Source organism: Bos taurus, chromosome 2 (assembly GCF_002263795.3).
Source record: "Bos taurus isolate L1 Dominette 01449 registration number 42190680 breed Hereford chromosome 2, ARS-UCD2.0, whole genome shotgun sequence".
NCBI lineage: Eukaryota > Metazoa > Chordata > Mammalia > Artiodactyla > Bovidae > Bos > Bos taurus.
The window spans coordinates 133,341,779-133,363,436 of NC_037329.1; the positions used below are offsets into that span (position 1 = coordinate 133,341,779).

Consider the following 21,658-nt stretch of genomic DNA (forward strand, 5'->3'; position numbering starts at 1 on the left):
TGGGCCCGGGGCTTCCGATGTCGCCCGCCTTCTGATCTCAGCCCCGCCGGAGTCGCCGTGGTGTGCCTGGCACCAGTGACGGTCTCCACTTCTAGAAGCACGAGGGCTCCAGCGGGTGACCGGGGATTCCTTGTGCACGGCCCTTCCACTGCCCTCTTGCTCCAACCTTAACAGGCCAGCCTCTCGGATGGAACCCTTCCTGAGCCCCAGATTCCAAGACTCTGTCTTCAAATCTTCATTCATTCAGATCCTGGAGCAAGCAGCCGCTGTGCTGCAGGGCAGGCCCGAGGGGACCCTTCTGCCTGGAGGGTATCCCAGGCCTGTGGACTTGCTCTGGGCTCCTCTGCGCTGCCGCCCCCTCCCCGCAGCCCTGGGGGGCCGGGGCAGCCTTTGCTCCAAGCCCTCAGCACTGGCAGAGGCAGGCAGCCCGCCCCAGGGTAGCCGGCCCCCTCGGCCCCCTCGCTCACCCTGCTCCCCTGGCTGGTGCCTCCGAGAGGGGACCTTTGTCTTCTCCTGACCAGTGATAGTTGCTTGTTACTTTAAGTATCTATAGCAAAATCTTACAAGACAGTATGTCTCACTCCAAACAGTATTATTAAACATGATAAATTACATATTAATTACAGAAGTTCAATATCATAAATTAAAAGGTGCCATCATTTTTTCTCAATGTAACTAAAACCTGTAAAACTTTCAGCAGGAAATCCAGATTATACTTAATCACACCACGTCAAGTCGATACTTCAGACAAAACTCCTATTTCACAACAGGTATTTTGCGTGAGAGCTTTCTTATTAATTCTGCAAGTTGCTTTTCAGCTGTTCACAAAACAGGTGGTCTGTTGATATTCTTTTAAAATTCATTGTTGAAATTTTTTCTTGTTTTATAAAAAGTTTGGACATAATTCCTGTCACTTCAACTCTAATTAGCTTCTAAAAAGATGGGAATTTCAGAATACAAATAGTTTTATATAAACTCATAATTTAAAGAAGTTTTCTGAAAGATATTTAAGTGTGGGGCAGTATTTTAAACATTTTTGTTTGAATTCCCTACTCTTATTTTCTTTAAAATAGTAATTTAAAATATTCAAATAATAAAATATTACTTCATGAACACACTCATGACCATTCTCTACTTTCCTTGTGAATGACTAAGTGATCTCTTGTGTGTGTGTGTGTACATGTGTGTGCATACACGTGTATGTGTGTGTACCTCTGACAAGTCTAATGAATGAAATCCTTTACTCCTCCACACACCTAACTGACCACCCATTCCCCATGCATATTGGACATCGGTTATTTTGTAGTAACTGTGTGAGGAGCAGTGTTGCAAGATACATTTTCATGACCCATAACTTGCCATTCAAGTTGTACAAATAGCTGACATGATATTTATTCAGATAGATTTACTGAGATATAATTCACATTCACCTCACCCATTTAGTGTTCAAATGCAGGGACTTCCCTGGCGAGCCAGCGTTTAGGACTCCACACATCCTCTGCAGGGGACACAGTTTTGATCCCTGGTCAGTGGAGAAGTCAATGGCACCCCACTCCAGTACTCTTGCCTGGAAAATCCCATGGACGGAGGAGCCTGGTAGGCTGCAGTCCATGGGGTCGCTAAGGGTCGGACACGACTGAACGACTTCACTTTCACTTTTCACTTTCATGCATTGGAGAAGGAAATGGCAACCCACTCCAGTGTTCTTGCCTGGAGAATCCCAGGGACAGGGGAGCCTGGTGGCCTGCCGTCTATGGGGTCGCACAGTTGGACACGACTGAAGTGACTTAGCAGCAGGGAAGTAAGATCCCACATGCTGCTTGGCATAGCCGTAAAAAATAAAGTGTAGAAATCCATATGTTTAATGGAATCACTCTACTGTACACCTTAAACTAACACATTTTTAAATCAATTATACTTAGATAAGGAGGTTCCCTGGTGGCTCAGTAAAGAGTTTGCCTGCAGTGCATAAGACCTGGGTTTGATCCCTGGATCGGGAAGACCCCCTGGAGAAGGGAATGGCAACCCACTCCAGTATGCTTGCCTGGAGACTTCCACGGACAGAGGAGCCTGGTGGGCTACAGTCGATGGGGTCACAAAGAGTCAGACACCACAGAGAGACTAACACTTTCATACTTAAATAAAATTTAAATAGTTAAATATATACAAAATAAACTGTACAAATCCCACAGCTGTGTGACGGTCACGTGCCCCTCTCTGTCTGACCAAGGCTCCTTGAGGGACTGTGTTTCAGGCATTCGCTTCACTCATTAGTTCACCACGGTCCTGGGGGCATGATGGTCACAGGGGAGATCGGTATACGGTCTGGTGGAGGTAGGAGAATACTTGCCAACAAGTCTCTTGAGCACTCACGTGCACTGGGTGCAGAGCCTCTGGTGGGTGGCTGTGTCAGGGGTGGCACGGGGCTGGGGGACAGATTCGTAGTTATCCTCGGGATTGAGTTAATCACAGCACAAGGCATTCCCCACTCCCTTGTTCAGTCGCTCAGTTGTGTCCAACTCTGCGACCCCATGGACTGCAGCACGCCAGGCTTCCCTGTCCATCACCATCTCCTAGAGCTTGCTCAGACTCATGTCCATCAAGTCGGTGATGCCATCCAACCACCTCATCCTCTGTCGTCCCCGTCTCCTCCTGCCTTCAATCTTTCCCAGCATCAGGGGCTTTTCCAATGAGTCGGGTCTTCGCATCAGGTGGCCAAAGTACTGGAACTTCAGCTTCAGCATCAGTCCTTCCACTAAGTATTTCCTTTAGGATTGACTGGTTTGATCTCCTTGCTGTCCAAGGGACTCTCAAGAGTCTTCTCCAACACCGGAGTTCAAAAGCATCAATTCTTCAGCACTCAACATATATGGTCCAATTCTCACATCCATACATGACTATTGAAAAAACCATAGTTTTGACTTGACTAACATTTGTTGGCAAAGTAATGTCTCTATTTTTTAATATGCTGTCTAGGTTGGTCATAGCTTTTCTTCCAAGGAGCAAAAGTCCTTTAATTTCATGACTGCAGTCACCACCTGCAGTGATTTTGGAGCCCAAGTAAATTCTTTCACTGTCTCCGTTGTTTCCCCAACTATTTGCCACGGGACTGGATTTCATGATCTTAGCTTTTGAATGTTGAGTTGTAAGCCAGCTTTTTCCTCTTTCACCTTCATCAAGTGGCTCTTTAGCTCCTCCCCACTCCCTGCCATGGGGCTCACGCTAACTGATGAGGTTGATGCTTGGACATGCAGCTCCTCCTGTTTCAGGGAGCCCTGTGGTCCCACCATTCCTCTCCGATGAGAGCCAAGTGCAGCAGGAGGGGTGAAGAGGGGACTGTAGATTTCTGCTTTTTCTTAGCTGCGGGGACTGAAGGCCATGCAGCCAGGGGAGACAGGCAGTCCACCCGGGACCTTTCACCTCAGGGACCTCACCAGCCAGTGAGCACAACCCAGTCTGGGCAGCAGAACTGACTGATGGTCAGACTGGTCCGCCCACTTTGGGAGGAACCCAGGGCGTCCCCTGGGTGGACACGCTGATGAGCCTTCACCCGGCAGAGCTGCCTTGTGAGTCCAGTACCACGATGGCTTCCGTCAGACAGGGCATGCCCGTGTCTGCACCATCGCACTCGCTGATGAGCAAAGAACCAGAGCTCTCATTAGACGGGGTGGTGCCTGCAGGCAAGAGCCATCACCCCACCAGACGGGGTGTTCCCCAGAAGGAAGGGATTATGTCACCCCCCCAGGGCAGGGGCCGAGCTAGCTTGTGCCTCTTCCCCGCCCAGCTCGAGCCCAGGCCCGCACCTGGCTTCATGCTGAGCCCCCAGGTCCTCTGGCTGGGGGGCCGCCAGCCTGGCCACGGCCCTGGGTGGAGCCAGACCCTGGCTGCAAAGGGCACTGTGGCAGCTGGCACGTGGGCGTGGGAGGTGCTGCTCGGGACAGTGGGGAGGGGGCCTGAGCCCAACAGGGTGGTGCTGCCCCCACGGGCACGGCCTCTGACGGCCGCGGGGGGCGGCGTGTGCAGTGAGTGGCCTCAGGTGGATGCAACTGCTTCTGGCCCCAGGCCCCAGGCACGCAACTTAGCTCTTCCGAGCCTGTTTTCCCATCTGGAAAATGGCCACGATGGCCGCACCTCCCTCCGAGGGGGTTGTGGGGAGCAAGAGGGCACGGCCTGACCCCCCACACAACGTGTGCTCAGCAAACATCAGCTGCAGGCCCGTCCAGGATGGAGCTGAGGTGATGGGGCCCCCTAGCCCCAGCGCCCAGCTGAACCTCAGAAGGGGCTCCCCAGACCCCAGTTCCCTCCTCCTCTCCCCTCCACCACCACCCCCGCCAAATCCAGCGGCCTGTCACAAGCCTGGGCATCCGGCCCAGCCCCCACCACCGTCCTCACCCAGACTCCCACCCCCGGCCTTTGCACACACTGTTCCCTTGTCCGCTCCAGGGCCACTCCTCCAGGAAGCCTTCCCCGATTGCCTCTTCATTCCTCCATCAGTTTGTATCTTCTGGCCACATTCCTTCCCTCCAAGCCTGGCAACCATCTCCCCTCCTTGAGGGTGAGGACCAGAGTTGGTCCACCCCAGGTGCCCAGCACAGCGTGGGCCAGGGTGGAGAGGAGAACTGCCTTTGGCAAATATTTGTGGCACCAGACTGTGCTGGGCATCCTCTGAGGCTGGAGAAGGAAGATGCTGAGAGACAGGCTCACGCCGGGGCCCGCCTCCTCCCTACCAGCCTTCGCCCTCACCTGGCACCTCCCACCCCGATGGTTCCTGGGACCTGGGCGGGCCAGGGCGCGGTGTGTGGGGCCAGCACAGAGGGGAGCTTTGTCCCCAGGCCCCCGTGGGGTTGCAGCCAGGAGGAGGTGGACTCAGGTCAGGGTCTGGGAGACACACCGAGGCTGGGGCAGAGGGGCTAGAGCTCCGAGCTAAGCCCTGCCCTCCTCTCTACCCTTCCCGCCTGCAACACCCTTACTTCCCCAGGGTTATCTCCTGCTCACCCTTCTGCCGTGTCACCTCCTCCAGGAAGGTCTCCCCGATTTCCAGGAGAATCTGATTGTCGTCCTCCGTCATAAAAAAATGACCAAAGCTAACCTTCATGGAGCTTTTACTGCCGCCAGACTTGGGGTAACTTCCATAACCACACCATTTTATTTACTCCTTAGAAGGACACATGAAGTGGTGGTACTACCGTCCCATTGCACAGATGAGGTAAGTGTGGCACAGGGAAGCTGAGATGCAGAACCAAGGTCTGAATCTTGACTGTCCTGCTTCTTGCTGAGCGCCGCAGAGTGGGGACCCCCTGTTGGAGGGTCTCTTCTTGCCACTGCGTCCTTACCACCAGGTATGGAGCCATCACGGAGGAAACAGGTTCAAGAACCCAGAGGCCCAGGAGGCTGAGCAGGGACAAGCCAGCAGATACAGCCCCCTGCGGCCTGGATCTCCCACACTCTGAGCCCTCAGGCCCACCTGGGGCCTGACTCCCATCCCTCCCTGTTCCCCAGAGCCTAGCATCTGGGGAAGGAAGACCACCATAGGCCACCTGGGAGTACCGTTTACTAGGCCACATGCAGTGGACGGAGCAGGCCTGGGTGAGCCTGGGCCCCTTTTTGGGAGGTGGGGGGTGCCAAGGGGGTGACGGGCAGTGAGGTAGGTGAGTCGCGGGGCTCAGGGCCTCTGAGAGGTGAGTGTCCACTGCAGCCCGTCCCCGGGCTCCAGGGAGAGCGGCCTCCGGCCCCAAGGAGGACAAGTCCCAAGTGGGGGTGACCGGGCCAGGGGCCGTTTTCCTGGAAGAGGCAGTCAGCCAGGGCTTCAGCTCACGAGCCTTTGGGGGTACTGGGGGGCGGCTGGGCTGGCAGTTCTGGGCTCCCCGGCGCCTCCCTGGCCTAGACCGGGGCCCCGCCCCCAGCCCGGGCTCGGCCGTCCCGTTCAGCTGGGGAGGAGCGGCTGGCGCTCGGACGAGGGGGCGGCGTGCCGGTAGAGGAAGAACTGCACGGAGATCTGGGGGTCGACGTCAAGGCCCAACACGCGGAGACGGGCTGGCCCCGCCCCGGGGGCCTGTTCAGAGCTGCTCCCCTCCCCTCTGCCCTCTCCCCCTGCCCCGTGCGCTGCTGGCTGGGAAGGGTCAGCCTGGCCTCCCGGCCCCTGTTTGTCCCCCTCGCCAAACCCCATTCATCTGCCAAGCCCAGTGCTGGGGTCCTCCTACCCCAGGCAGCCTCCTCTGACCCCAGCCCCAACATCTGGCCTTCCTCCCCTCCTCCAACACCCTAGGGGGTCCCCCAAGTGGCGGTGGCAGCGGGCAGGGATCTGGGACACTAGAGCTTAGCTTTTCTTCATCTGTCTTTGCACCCACCCCGAATGCCACAGACATTGAAACAAGGGCCATGTTTACTTCCTCCCGAAGGAGATCAAAGTAACACCCTGCCCGGCCCCCCGCCTGCAAACCCTCACTGAGCGTGCGCGGTGTGCGAGGGCCACTGCCGAGGACTTCCAGAGGCCTCAGCTCCTGTGACTGCCCCGCGACCTGATGAGACGAGATGGGGACATCCAGAGTGCTCCGCATCACACAGGACACAGGGGAGCCAGGACTGGAACTCAAGTTTTCCTGTCTAATTCTCGTGTGTCTCCGAAGGTGCAGCTTTCCTTTCTGTGGCCTGGGGGGCTGATTTACGCCCTGTTCCCCAGGGCCTGTGCGTAAACTGCTGCCACAAACATTCCTCCCTTGCTGTCGGCCCCTGACTCTTCTCTTTCAGGGCACAGTTCAAATGGCGCTCATGGAGGCCTCTGCTGAGCTAAACCGGGACAGCCCCCTGGTCACACACACTTAAGTTTTTCTCCACAGTGCTCGGCACCGCAATGAATTACTTATGATTACATGTGTCCTGTCGGCCTCCCCACTGAGCTGTAAGCTCCCCGAGGCAAGGGCCATCTGTTCTTGCTCATGACTGGATCTGGTACCTACAGGAGTGCCCAGCACATGGGAGGTTTGCCTCTTGAATGGGTGGACGGGTGCATGGATGGACAGAAGGATGGATGGATGGGATGTGGATGGACAGAAGGATGGATGGGTGCACAGACGGATGGATGGACGGATGGGATGTGGATGGACAGAAGGACGGATGGATGCACAGATGGGTGGATGGACAGATGGGATGTGGATGGATAGAAGGATGGATGGATGCACAGATGGATGGATGGATGGATTGATGGATAGATGGGATATGTGGATAGATAGAAGGATCAATGGATAGATGGATGGATGGATGGAAGAACAGGTGGATGATGGATGGATGCGTAGATGGATGGATGGATGGGATATGTGGATGGACAGAAGGATCAATGGATAGATGGATGGATGGATGGATGGATGGAAGAACAGACGGATGCATGGATGGATGGAAGGACGGCTGGATGATGGATAGATGGATGCACGGACGCTGACACAGTGTGCAGGGGAGGGTGCTGCAGCCCCAGCCGCCCCACCCACCCTCACAGCCTGAAGGATACGATGGTGTCGAGCAGCAGGACGCCCAGGCTGCCCACGAGCCAGGGCAGGTGGTGCAGCACGTAGCTGCCTTCGCTCTGGCCCTCCTCGGGGTTTTTGAGCAGCACGCTCAGTCCATACAGCGTGTTCCCCAGCATCACCAAGGCGAACAGCGAGTACGAGATCCCCTGGGTCGACTTCCGCAGGAACTGGAGGCGGGAGAGGGGAGGGTCAGAGACCTCCAACAGTGTTCCTGTCTCTCTGGACCATGACTGTCCATGTGCCCGTCTGCCCTGTTACACTAAGCCGACTGCACAGGGTGTGACCAGCGCCCGACACAGGCCTGGGGCCCACACCGTCCCTTCCAGGGCCTGATTCCTCATCCCCGTTCCAACATCCTCGCCCAGGTCGGCAGGAGACTGGGGCTGCGCCACCCTGCCGGCCCCAAGCTGCCCGCTCCCCAGCCCCCTGCCAGCTCAGCTCAGCAAGCCCCCACGGCCCTGGCTCCTCGTCTCCTCTTCTGCCTCAACCTCTCGCTCCCACCTGACCCCCTTCCTCCCCGGGGCACACAGGGGTCCTGTACCCTGGACAGCAGGTCGGCATCTCGTGTCCGTTTCCAGAGGCAGACACTGAGGCTTGGAGAACCGGATTCAGGTACCCAAGCCAACGGTGAGGGCGGGCCAGACCTGCTCCACGAAGACCCCGCACCCCCGTGCTCGTCCTTCACCCAGGGACCAAGCTGCCAGCCGGCCCTGCCCACGGCCCTGCCACCCTGCCCACGGCTCACGTTGGTGCGGATCTGAGGCAGCCGGGAGAACAGGTACAGCGCGCTGGACACGGAGCCGATGACAAAGCCAATGATCTCCTTTCTCGTGAAGGGCTGAGGGCGGGGGAGGCTGCTCGGTGCCCCGCAGAGGCCAAGGGTGAAGGGCGAGGGCCCCAAGCTCCCTTCTGGGGAGCGAGCCCCCCGACCACATGGCCACGCGTGGGCCCCCCAACCCCACTCCGCCCTCTCACGCGCGCGTCTCACCTTATTGCTCGGTCCCACAGACAAGAGTGTGCGCCCCTGGAAGGCCTCCCCCGGGGCGGCCACTGAGCCAGCGGCTCTCAGCAGCGGGGTGGCGCACGCCACGCCCAGGATGAACAAGAGCAGGGAGTTGATGGGGGCAGACCCTGCACGTGAGCAGGGGGACGCTGAGGTGAGGGGTCTGAGCGCGGGCAGACAGACGGGGCTGAGTCCTGGCCTTACCCCTCAGTGGCTGTGAGACCTTGGGCAAGGGACCTAACTTCTCTGGGCTTTCATCCCTCATCCGCAGAATGGGTATGACGAGACTACCCTTCTCCTAGGGTTGTAAGGTGACTTGGTGAGGGCGATGGGGGCAGGAAGAGGGTTACAGAGTATGGACATGCTCATGAAGCCCCGCCCCACGGGCCTGGGTCGTTTCCTGTAAAGCCGGGGATCTGACCCTGGGGAACACTTCAGGGCAGCGACGGGCTGTGGGCCGGGTGCAGAAGAGCAGCCGACACTGCGCTCGCTGAAGGAGGCTGTGCGCACGACGGGGACGCCCGTGTTGCTGCCCGGGCGTGCTCACTGCCCTTGGTTCATCAGGGGATGAGGCCGCGGTGGTCAGATAAGGCCAGGGGAAGCTTTCCTGGGGTTCGCTGTGTCACCAGCAACGGGACACTGCCTTCTCCCAGCCTCCCAGGCCTCCCCCAGGCCCCCGACACCCGGGGCCCCCCGTACTCACACGGAGAGGGGCGCTTCTTAAACTTGTAATAGAAGTACAGCGAGAGCATCAGCAAGTCGGCCAGGACGTAGTACACGGCCGTGTAGGTCTGCAAGAGGGGGTGGGCCAGGGCGCTGGCGGCAGTCCCAGGCTCAGGGACCACACGCCAGCACCGGGCAGCTCGGCCTCACGCCGGCCGGGTGAGCCTGAGCTTCACTGCTCGGGACTTCCGTTTGCAGGTCCAGAACGGAGGGGGTCGCAATTCCTAACTTGGCAGAGCTATACATCAGGTAGGGGAGGGCCTGGCAGGTGCCCAGCCGGGCAGAGGGAGGGAACACTGGCAGGGATGACCGGGCAGCACAAATGGGAAGTGGAGGCTACAGTCCAGCCTGACCTGGAGCAGTTACTCACAGTCCCCTTTGGGAAGACAAGAGGTTCCTGATCTTGAGTCTCAGCTCCACCCAGTCACAGAAGGGTGATAGCCAGGCTTCCCATGGGAAAAGCTTCCTCTTCCAGGGCCCCAGGCCCTGAAAGCTTCATCAGGATCTTAGCATCTCAGAGGTCAAAGACCCCAGCCAGCCTCTGGTTTGATGTGCCCATTTTGTAGATGGGAAAACGAGGCCCACCAGAGGGCAGTGACCAGCCCGTTGTCATGTCAGGCAGCAGGCAGAGGGGGGCCGTCACTAGATGGAAGGATGCCTCTGCCATGGCTGTCCCTGGCAGCCCACCCTGCCGGGGGACCAGCCCACCTGCAGGGGCAGCTGGTCAGCGAGGAAGGAGCCAATGAGATTGCAGGAGTCTCCGCCGATCCAGCCCAGGAGGAACCACAGGGACAGGGCCTGGTCCATGTTGCCCGTCTTGCAGGCCTTGATGTACTGGCTGTGGGGGAGGAGGGAGACGTGGGTGGAGGAGGTAGACAAGGAGGAGGGGGTCGTGGGGGAGGAGGGGGTCATGGGGAGGAGGGGGGAGTCGGGGGAGGAGGGAGTCAGGGAGGAGGAGGGAGTCATGGGGGAGGAGCAGGGAGTCGTGGGGGAGGAGGGAGTCGGGGGAGAGGAGGGAGCTGGGGAGGAGGAGGGAGTCGTGGGGGAGGAGGGAGTCAGGGAGGAGGAGGGAGTTGTGGGGGAGGAGGGAGTCGGGGGGGGGGAGGAGGGGGTCGTGGGGGAGGAAGGAGTCAGGGAGGAGGAGGGGTCGTGGGGGAGGAGGGAGTCGTAGGGGAGGAGGGGGTCGTGGGGGGAGGAGGGGGTTGTGGGGGAGGAGGGAGTCGGGGAGGAGGAGGGAGTCGGGGAGGAGGAGGGAGACGTGGGTGGAGGGGGGCGAGGAGGGAGATGGGGGTGGGGGGGAGGAGGGAGTCGCGGGGGAGGAGGGAGACGTGTGCTCAGAGCTGTGACACCGCGTGGGGGGTAAATGTGGGAGACCAGGGCTGGGGGGCGCCGCACAGGGTTGACGGGGGACCGACCCCGCCTTGGGTGGCATCCTCATGGGCCTGTCTTCGCCCTTCAGGGCTTCTCACCGGGGAATCCCTTCCAGCCCAGCTCTCTGGGACGTGCACCCTGCTACAGTCAAGGTGGGGTACAGATTCCCCCCAGAGCAGGCTCTCACTGGGACCAGGGCTCAGAGGGTCCCGAAGCTTTGTGTCCCAGAGACCTGGGGTTCTCTCTTCTATGAAGGGGTCAGGGGTGGGGGGTGGCATGAAGGAAGGATGGCTGTGGCCGCTGCCCTATCTGCAGGGAGATGGATGATAAGATGGGCCAGACCTCGCCTGTTATCATCAAGGGCAGCAGAGAAGGGGCGAGGCTGCGGCTCTGTCTCACTACAGATGCCAAGGAGTCAAGTCCCTGTCGCAGATGGGCCTCTCTGGGGGTGGAAAGTCCAGGAACCAGGATTCATACCCCAGATCCCGGGCTCCAGCCCTGCTCTGAGTCATTCCAGAAGGGCCACCTGCCGCTTACGTTTCTCTTTAGTCGTCTGCATGTATTTAAATTAGTAAAAGGGACCACCTAAACAGGACCTCATCCCGATCGATCGCTGGAGACAGAAGGCAGGACAGCTGGGCCGGCCCTGGGCCTCCCCCGCGTCTCCTGCCGAGCGCCCCACCAGGCACCTCTGCGAGTCCGTGCCCCGCAGTTCCAGCCTCCCCCTCAAGGACCTTTCTTTTCTTTCTCTCTCATTTTTATTTATTTTCTTGGTCACACTGCGCGGCCTGTGGGATCTTAGTTCCCTGACCAGGGGTCGAACCCAGGCTTCCTGTGCTGGAAGACGGATCTTAACCACCAGACCGCCAGGGAAACCCTCGAGGATCTTCTGAAACCCCCATCTTGCCAAACTCTTTCAGAGCCTCCGACTGTCTTCGGCAAGGACTCCCGCCCTCCCGACCACATCCTGACCGGCCCCCAGGCCCGTAGGGCCCCCGCCTCTGCACTCTCCTCCTCCAAACTTCGCCTCGGCAGACGGCCCGCCAGCCCTCCTCTGCATCCTTCAGGAAACTTCAGTTCCTCCTCAGGCCCTTCTCAGATGAGAGCGCTGCTGGCGCCGGCCACCTCCTGCCGGACTCAAGCCTGCTGAGGGACGGGACCGTGTCCAGCACAGGCCTGGCCCTGAGGAGGCCCATAAGCTTGACACGGACCCGAGTAAAGTCCCTCCCAGGACACAGTGACTTGAAGAGTCTCCATATGTCTCAGGGACAGCCATTCCGTCACTCTCACAAAAGGCTGAGCCGTCAGGAGAAGCAGGCAGGTGGCTGCCTTTCCATCCTTACCTGGGGCTTCTCCCAGGCCTCTGATGCCCCGTCCCTGGTTAAACAGCCAGGCACAGGGCTGGCATCAAGCCCTTCTGGAAAGGAGATGCCTTAGCCCGCTCCTCGTGGCTTTGGGGACGCCCTCACCCCAGGACAGGAAGCCCCTCTCTTCCCTCCACCGGTCACCCAGCTCCGGCCAGCTTGCCTCCTCAGGGCCACCGAGCCAGCCGCCCTGACCCCACCGCTTGCCGACACCTGGCACAGCCTCCAAGGCAGCCTCTCTGCCTCCAGTCTCTCCCTGACCCTCTCACCCTCTTCCTCTAACGGGAGCTCTGCAGAGGCAAGGATGGGGTCGGTTCCAGCACATGTGGAGTGGCAGCTGGGACAAGGTGAGTCAGAAACACGTCAGGCTCCCAGCAGCATGCGGGACACAGGGTGCCGGTAGTCGTTTTAACACCTGAAGCTGGGACAACGGGGCGCCTCGTGCAGAGGAATGAGGTTGGACCCCTGCCTCACACCGCATACAAAATCCAGCTCAAGCTGAACCAAAGCTCTACATCAAGAGCTGATTTGTGATACCATGATTTATAACAAGAAAGATATATATTTGGTTTTCTTCCCTGCTCCCTACAAAGCTACTAATACCCCTGGAATGTCCTAAGGGTTGAGAGACAGAGAAAGAGAGAGAGAGGTGTCTTCTGTAGCGTTAACGAGGTGACTTTTGGAAAGCCTTTAGGTCGCCTGAGGATAAGGACCAACTGTGTGATCAGACGGTTAGGACCGTCTTTCAGGCTGGGGGCGGGGGCTGCCCTGCCCCCTTCACCACCTCCAGAGGGGGAAAGGCTGCAGAGTGAGCCCAGTCACTCATGACCAACGACTGTAATAAAGCCTCTATAAAGAGCACTTCGCTGAGTTCCGTGAGCCGCTCTAGCAAACTAATCAAACCTGAGGAGGGGTGGGGGAACCCCCGATCCACAGCGGGAGGTCCGAGCGCAGGGACAGCCTGGACTGGCCTCTGAAGTGGGGAGGAGAGAGCACTCTTCTGGGACTTGGAGGGCTGGTCCTTAACCTGTGGGATCTGAAGCCGTCTTCAGGTGTAGACAGCGTAAGAGCTGACTGCTTGATTGTGTGGGGAAAAGACACACATCGGACTTGGTGTCAGACTTGGAGAGATCTATATAAAACTCTTAGAAGAAAAGATAAGGGTGAGTCTTTTTTACCAGGATTAGGCCGTCCTTTTTTAGAAACTAGACCAAAAGCACCGTGGCGCTAATGGATGCGAATCCGCCTGAGCGCAGGAAACAGAAGAGGTGTGGGTCCAGTCCTGGGTGGGGGAGATCCCCTGGAGGAGGGCCTAGCAATCCACTCCAGTGTTCTTGCCTGGAGAATGCCCACGGGCAGAGGAGCCTGGTGGGCTGCAGTCCATGGGGTCGCAAAGAGTCAGACAGCACTGAAGCGACGGCACACGCATACACCTCAAAAGTATGAGCAACGAAAGGAAAACCAGCCAAACTGGACATCATCAAATGTTTGAAATTCTGCACTTCATGTGATACCATCAAGAAAGTGAAAAGGCAACCCACAGAACAGGAGAAAATCTTTGCAAGGTATACCTAGAATATATAAAGAACTCTTAAAACTCAACCACAAAAAGACAAATAATCCAACTGAAAAGTGGGCAAAGAATCTGAATAGACCTTTTTCCAAAGACAACAGAAGGTGGTCAGGAAGTACATGGACAGCTACTTAACATCACCAGCCATCAGGCAAACACAAATCAGAACTACAGTGAGATACCACTTCACACCCCCTAGGATGACGATAATCAAAAAGACAGACAATAACAAGTGTCGATGGAGATTCAGAGGAACTGGAACCTTCATATGCTGCGGGCGGGAACGTATAATGGTGCAAGCACTTTGGAAACACAGTCTGGCAGTTCCTCAGAAGATTAGACAGGACTTCCCTGGTGATCCAGGAGTTAAGAACCCACCTGCCAATGCAGGAGATGCAGGTTTCGTCCCTGGGCCAGGAAGATCCCTCGTGCCGTGGGGTGATTAGGCCCGCACACTCTAACAAGAGAAGCCCTGCGATGAGACGTCCACGCACCTGGACTAGAGAGCAGCCCCGATCATGACAACTAGAGAAAGCCTGCACGCAGCGACCAAGACCCAGCACAGCCGAAAACAAATCAAAAAGCATTTCACAGATGGAACACACTCACCAAGCGACCCAGTACACCCATATACTCGTAGGCATACACCGAAGAGAAGTAGACACACATGTCCCCACAAGAACCCATACGTGAACCTGCAGAGCGGCCTTAATCATACTGGCCAGAGCCAGAAATCACCCACGTGTCTATCAACGGACGAATGAACGAACAAAATGTATAGATGTACAACACACTACTGTTCAGACGAGAAACAGAATGAAGTGCTGGGGCTTCCCTGGTGGTTCAGGGGTTAAGGATCCGCTTTGCGATGCAGGGGATGCAGGTCTGACCCCTGGTCGGGCAGCTAAGCTCACGCATCACAACCAAGACCCAACACAGCCAATCAAACAAATTAAAAAAATAAAAATAAATATTTGTTAAAAAGGATGAAGTGCTGACACTCGCTACGTACAACGTGGAGGAACCCTGAAGGTGCGCTGAGCGAGAGAGGCCGGTCACAGAAGGCCACACCGCGGTACGAGCGCCTCACGCGAAGCGTCCAGAGCAGGTGCATCTAGAGACAGATGTGGACCGGCGGCTGGGCCGGGAGTTTTAGAGGGAAACGAGGAACGGCTCGTTTCTTTCCGGGTTTCTCTGCAGGGTGGTGAAAATGTTCTAAAACTGGCTGCGGTGATGGTGACGCAGCTCTGTAGATACTAAAACCGTGAACAGATACACGTAAGCGGGTGAACTCTACGGTGCACGAATGATCTCTCAGTTAAACCGCTTCTCTTTCTGCCAGAGGAGAAAGAGCATAAAACGTCCTGAAGGTGGAGAATGCTCTTACACTGCAGGGCCCTTGATGACCTTTCTGGCCTCACCTCTCCCTGCCCCCCTGCCCCCTTACTCCCTCGCACAGTGTGTAAAGGCCATGCTCATAGCAACCCTGTGAGGTAGGGAACAGTATTCTCATTTTACAAACGAGAAAACTGAGGCCCAGGGCAGTGAGCGGACTTACCGGTCCCGCCGGCTTGGTGTTCCCCAACCACAGCAGTGGCCACGCTGTTTTGTAATCGCGGCGTGCCCTTCCCCAGACAGTCTCAGGACAGAGGCCGAGCTGATGCGCCCCAGCCCTCCACTCCTCTGCCTCCTCTCTGACTGGCTGTGCAACTCAGAGCCAGTTACTTAACCTCTCTGGGTTTCCAGTAAAGATCGGATAGGAACTGTACGTATTTCACAGGGTGGTTATGGAGACTGTTGTTCAGTCGCTCAGTCGTGTCCAACTCTCTGCGACCCCATGGACTGCAGCACGCCAGGCCTCCCTGTCCATCACCAACTCCCGGAGCTCACTCAAACTCGTGTCTATAGAGTTGGTGATGCCATCCAACCATCTCATCCTCTGTTGCCCCCTTCTCCTCCTGCCTTCAATCTTTCCCAGCATTAGGGAAGACTCATCCAATGAGTGGGCTCATCACATTAGGTGGCCAAAGTATCGGAGCTTCAGCTTATGAGGATTAAATAGGGTGAAGATATGTCAGGTTCTTAGAAAAGAGCTGGGTACGGGGGGAACTCAGTGAACAGGTGGTATGATTATCATCTGCATGTCAGCATGGCTGAGCTCTGGGTGAGGTCTAGAGAGGGGCTTGCTGTGAGGCCCTCCGGGGGGGCTGGAAGTCAGTGAGTGGGGCTGGGGGGGCACACATGGTGTGAGTCTGGAGAGGCCCAGGGCCAGCCAGGCATCCCCTCCTCGGGGCAGCCCCCTGCCCACCCCATGCAACCCAGCCCCAGTGCTACTCACGGGAAGGTGGATGCCGCGAAGCAGAGGATGGACAGCAAGCCCAGGCCCACACTGGCCTTGTCCCAGGCGTCCTGGGCGCACTCGCCGAGCACGTCCCATATCCACTGGCTGGAGCCGTTGGGGCAGCTGGAGAAGTTGGAGGAACCCAGCTTCACCCAGACCATGGCTTCGGAGGGACCAGGGGAGGGAGCCTTGTGCTGAGGCAGGAGACGGCTCTGCGGGAGAAGAGAGGGACCTTCAGCCTCAGGAGGTCCGGTCCTCGCTGTGGTCCTGCCACTCTAAGCCCACCCCAGGCTTCCTGCCTGGCCCTGACGGAGCCCCTGAACCCCAGGACACAGTCAGGACAGACATCAGAGTGGCCACACACTGGCTCTGCAGTCAGACAGGTGCGTGCGAGTCCCCGCTCTGCCCGTGAACGCCACGACTTCAGGCAAGCCGCTCCGCCTGGCCATGCCTCAGTCTCCCCATCTGCAGGATGGGGTGATGACAATGCCTCCCCCACCCCATATACTCGTGAGGGTTCAGCGAGTTCGTAGATGTAGCGGGAGGATGGAGCCCTCAGACAACGCCGCCTGTGTTCTAGCTCTTGAACGTTTCCATAGTTTCCAGCCTTTCCTTCCTGTAAATCGTGCTGCGAGGGTCTGCTGAGACCAGGTGCTCTAGACACAGCCTCTCGTTTAAGGTACGGCTAGGGACTTCCCCAGGGTCCCAGGGGCTAAGCCTCCATGCTTCCAGTGCAGGGGGCCCAGGTTTGATCCCTGGTCAGGGAAGTTCCACAAGCCACGTGGCCAGAAAAATTAAAAAGTACGACTGTCCTGGGACTTCCCTGTTGATCCAGTGGTTTAGGACTTGGTGCTGTCACTGCTGGGGCCAGGGTTTAATCCCTGGTTGGGGAACTATCCCACGAGCCACATGGTGGACCAAAAAGAAAAAGAAAGAGTATAGTTGTCCGCCTATACTGGTCAGCTGAGGCAAGCAGCAAAGAAGGGCCAGGTGGATCCAGGTCACACAGGTGGCTGGAACTCAAGCGTGGCGCTCCCAAGCCACATTCTCCCAGCAGCCCGCGTGTGGGGGGAATCTGCTGGCAAGGAGCCGGGAGCCACTTCCCTGTTTTCACCGCCACCAATGCCAGGAGCTGGCGGGCTGCAGGGCCGGGTAGGGAAGTCCCCTCCAGGTTTCTGTCCCAGAGCAGTCACTGCTTAAGCGACAGTCCCAGGGGAGGGAGAGGAGGCGGGGCTGCCGGAGCGTCTCTGCTGGGCAGGATCAACCCCTGGTCGCTGAGCAGTTCGCCAGCTCTGCGCTCAGCACCATGTAAGCTTTTCCGCAGTTTGCTGCACACCAACTTCCCTCGTGGCTCAGCGGGTAAAGAACCCGCCTGCCAATGCAGGAGACACAGGAGACATGGGTTCAATCCCTGGGTCGGGAAGATTCCCTGGAGGAGGAAATGGCAACCCACTCCAGTATTCTTCTCTGAAAAATCCCATGGACAGAGGAGCCTGGCGGACTACAGCCCAAAGGGTCACAAAGAGTCATATGCAACTGAGTATACACACACACACACACACACAGCACACACACAACTCTGTGAAGCCGGGGCTACTGGTACGTCCATGAGGACCCGGGAGAGCGACTTGTGGCACCACACGTCTGTCCCTGGGCACAGCAGCACCCTCGTGCGGTCTGCCAGGGCTCCCCAGGGTCTCCTGCAGCCAAAGGCAGGCTTCCCCTTTTCTCACTGCACTCAGAGGGGCTTCCTCACCGAGGATAAGGCCTTCTCTAGTCACTTTCAGTTTCTGTTGGTGTCAGAAGGCCCAAGATCCTCATAAAACGACATCCGTAGACAAGGCTACAGACTCAATCCTATGTCCTTCCTGCCCCCAAGTTCGTGTGTTGAAACCTACCCTGCAGTACGATGGTGTTTTGAGATGCAGCCTTTGGGGAGTATTTAGGTCGTGAAGACAGAGCCCTTATGAATGGGATTAGTGCTCTTATTTAAAAAAAAGAAAAAAAGACCCCAGGGAGCTCCCTTGCCCCTTCTGCCAGCCGAGGACCCAGCGAGAAGACAGCCATCAGTGAACTAGGAAGTGGGTCCTCACCAGACACTGACTCTCCCAGCATGCTGACCTCGGACTTCCCAGGCTCCAGAACCATAAGAAATCAACATTTGTTTCTAAGCCACTCAGACCATGGTCCTTTGCTACAGCAGCCCGAATGGGCCGAGATACCCTGCTGGACCCTGGAACTGCTGAGGCCGCGGCAATCAGGGAGCAGCAGGCAGGGAAAGGAAGCAAGTTCGCTGCTTTTCTCGAGAGGCTCCAGGCTCTCAGCGCTAACGTGACTTGCCAGGGGGCCCTGGAGCTGGGGGTAAGGGCACTGCAGGTCACTGCCCGGCTGGTTCTCACCACAGTCCCTCCGGGGCCCCGCAAGAGGGGCTGAAAGCCTCGTCCCGTACCTCAGTGGCCCACCTTGAGCTTCAACACAGCTGAGGTTGGAGCCGTCTATCTTACATCCAGCCACCAGTGCCTGCAAGGCCACCCAGGTTGACACCCAGTCCAGGTAGGAAGGGCAGCACCAAAGGCACCTCAAAATCAGTCCTTTTGCTCCCCAACCACCCTGCCCCTGGATCGCCTCCTCTACCCTCTTCTTGTACAGTAGAACCCACACACCGCCGCAGGTCATCAGGGTAGGACACCGCCATCCTCATTAACTCCTCTGCAAGGGGAACACTGTCCTCATTTTAAAGATAAGGCTGAGTGGCCTTGCGCAAGTAACCGTCTGAGTCTGGGTATAAAATGAGGAAAACGATGCTCACGCTTTGGAGTTGCTGCACCGATAACACACACACAAAGCTCTTGGCCCAGGGCCTGATGCCACAGGAGCAACAGAAAATGAGAGACTAGCCTCTCAAGCACCCCGAGGCCACTCTCACCCCGTCTTTTCACCAGGTGAGTGAAGAAAGAGGGGCCTCCCTGATGGCTCCGTTGGTGAAGAATCTGCCTGCAATGCAGGAGACCAGGGTTCAATTCCGGAGTCGGGAAATTCCGCTGGAAAAGGGATTGGCTATCCACTCCTAGAAAGAAAGAAGGTGGAGGGCTTCCCTGGGAGCTCAGTGGTAAAGAATCCACCTACCAATGCGGGAGACACGGGTTCGATCCCTGGGCCGGGAAGAGCCCGCATGCTGCAGACTAAGCCGTGCACAACTACTGAGCCTGAGTTTGGTTTGTTGCAATGAGAGACAGCCTCTGCGCAGCAGTGAAGACCCAGACCAGCCAGAGCTAAATAAGACAGACAATAAACTGAAAAAGAGGGGCCACTGCAGTGAGAAGCTCGAGCACCGAACTAGAGAGTGGCCCCCAATGGCCTAACAGTGAAGACCCAGCACAGCCAAAAATACAATAAAATTATTTTTTTAAAAAAAAGGTGGACACATGCCTGGTGAGGGTGGGGGGGTGTCTTGAGGGATGTACTTGGGCTCACAGGGCCCAGGGCCCTGGGTGGGTGGTCCCCTGTCCATGCACGGGGCCGTGTGCAGCTCGAGGCTCAGGACACACACCTTTGAGACACACCTGAGCCCCGAACAGAAGGCGCTTTCCCCTGAGGGCCGCTGTGCATAGCACCTGTCACTCACAGGTTCTGATCCAAGTAGGAAGCCAGCCTGGGCCTACCTTCTGGCCAACAGCACCGAGTGAATGGACGTCCAGGGTTGACACAAAAGTTGCCCAGGTCTGTAGGTGTGATGAGGACCACAAGAGGAATTTTTTTTTTTTTTTAGAAGCTGTACTTCAGGGGTGCCTTATCGATGTTGGTGGTGCTTTTAATGTTATTGAAGCATAGCCGATCAGGGGTGCCTGTGAGCATGAAGGCCGCATGTTTGAACTTCAGGATCCGTGAGGCTGGGCTGGGGAGCAGGGATGTAAGAAGCTTCCCCAGCAGAGTCCGAGCCCTCGGATTCTGTGTACACGATCACACCTGAAGAACGGCGGCCCTGGAAAAGGCATCCCCTGCAACAGCCAAGCAACTCTTCCAGATCCCAATCTGAGCTGCTGGCCACTGAAGCTGCCTTTATCTACCAGATAAGTTCAAATGCCTTGAGACAGAGCTCCAGGGCACTCCAGATGCCCCTCCCCATCTCCTGTCCCTCCCTCTGGGCCTTCAGAGGCTCATCCCAGGTCTCCAGACTTATGTCTAGGCTGTCTGCTCCCCCAGGCTTCTCCCTCATCCTGAAGGGCATAATAAAAAGACACTAAGACCAGTTCTGGGACTTCCCTGGTGGCTCAGTAAAGAGTCTGCCTACAGTGCGGGAGACCTGGGTTCGATCCCTGGGTCAGGAAGATCCTCTGGAGAAGGAAATGGCAACCCACTCCAGTACTCTTGCCTGGAAAATCCCATGGACAGAGGAGCGTAGTAGGCTACAGTCCATGGGGTCGCAAAGAGTTGGACACGACTGAGCGACTTCACTTCAAGACCAGTTCTAAACTGTCCTCTCAGTACAGAGGGGCCTCACAGGAGTCGCTGGACAGCACCTGTCATCTCTTCCTCTGCCCTCCTCCACACGCCAGAAAAATGCTCATCAGAGTCCTCAGGGACCGCCGCTTTTAAGCTCACTCCTCTCTGTCATCCTAGATGGGAAACTTATTCTTAGAACCTAGACACAACAGCTGCACAGTAAAGGTTCAAAAAACAGCAAGAGACAGTCAGAGAGGGAGGTGGGGGCAGAGAGAAAGGAAGGAAAGAAGGGAGGAGGGAGAGAAACGAAGGAAGAGAGACCTAATCATCAGCTAACAGGTTGAGAAGAAAGCTCTCTGGAACTGACCTGCCTGAGGACCGCTAGAGTAGAATCCCTGGGCAAGCGACTGGGCCTCAGAGTTCCAACCTGTAAAACGGGGAATGATGTAAGTATCCACCTGGGAGGCTAGCTGCAGAGTTACATGAAATAATCCAGGCAGAGCGATCAGAATGGTGCCTGGCACAGATTAAGCACTCAGCAGAATATGGAAGGATGGTGTTATTCCCTTCTGGCTGAAGCATTCCCCTCCCCACCCCCCCACCCCCAGAGTCCCTGGCAAACAGCAGGCTTCAGCAAGCGCTGAATAGACAAGACCACGCTAGTCCTCATCCTTCCGAAGGCAGACTGCCCATGTAGGCACTTTGGAAACCTGTCCTAGGGATGGGGTAACAGGGAGCAATCTAGGCTCCCTGCAGACTTGGGGCGCATCTGAGCGGAGGAGCGTCCCGGCTAGGGGCTACCACCCATTCCAGCCTTCCAGGTCCTCGGTCACAATTCCCTTCGAGTGACTCAGCCCAGCACGGGGCCGCCTGTTTAGCGAAGATAATCATAGGGAAGCCGCTGGGATAAGCGCTCGTTCGCCACAAGGCCCTCTCCCCTGGCCCGCCCTCGGGGAAAAACAAAGCCGTCAGAACAGAAGGGGCCAGTCGGCCGGGATCGGGAGATAAACAACGGACCCAGACCCTAACTCTGAGCAAGGCTGGCCGGAGAGGTCGTGATGGTCGCTTCTGATGGGGGAGAGGGTGGGGAATTGGACCCCAATTCCAGTCCAGAAAGCCTGGCTCGAGGATCTCGCGCCCCAAGGTGGGGGCAGCAGCCCCCAGGGCCGTCCCAGAGCTGGAGGAAGGTGTTGGAAAGATGTGGCAGCGAAGGCCCGGGGTTCCTTCCCTGGCCCCTCGCAGCCCCAGCCTCAAATTCGGCTTACCGCGTCTAGATCGTCCGCACCGCCCGGCTTCTCGGTCCTCCGGCTTCTGCCTGGG

At 57.2% G+C, this 21,658-nt stretch overlaps 1 protein-coding gene across 12 annotated transcripts; it reads right to left on the minus strand.

The window, feature by feature from the left end:
* Window positions 1-5,085: 5,085 nt before the first annotated feature.
* On the minus strand, window positions 5,086-21,656 carry SLC66A1 (solute carrier family 66 member 1). 12 transcript variants are annotated; one of them, XM_059893136.1, is made up of 11 exons: window positions 21,604-21,656; window positions 20,706-20,765; window positions 20,416-20,511; window positions 19,022-19,617; window positions 18,822-18,889; window positions 15,893-16,107; window positions 9,955-10,084; window positions 9,227-9,314; window positions 8,266-8,358; window positions 7,502-7,687; window positions 5,086-5,995 (listed from the first exon to the last, which is right to left on the minus strand). In XM_059893136.1, the coding sequence occupies exons 6-11, from the start codon at window positions 16,054-16,056 to the stop codon at window positions 5,157-5,159; spliced, it is 1,500 nt and encodes a 499-aa protein (XP_059749119.1). In that variant the 5' UTR covers window positions 16,057-16,107; window positions 18,822-18,889; window positions 19,022-19,617; window positions 20,416-20,511; window positions 20,706-20,765; window positions 21,604-21,656; the 3' UTR covers window positions 5,086-5,156. The 12 variants fall into 12 exon arrangements, with proteins under 12 accessions (XP_059749119.1, XP_059749116.1, NP_001421645.1 ...); XM_059893133.1 differs by having other exon boundaries at window positions 18,822-19,617; NM_001434716.1 differs by lacking the exons at window positions 18,822-18,889; window positions 19,022-19,617; window positions 20,416-20,511 and adding an exon at window positions 8,509-8,651.
* Between the last annotated feature and the right edge of the window lie 2 nt (window positions 21,657-21,658).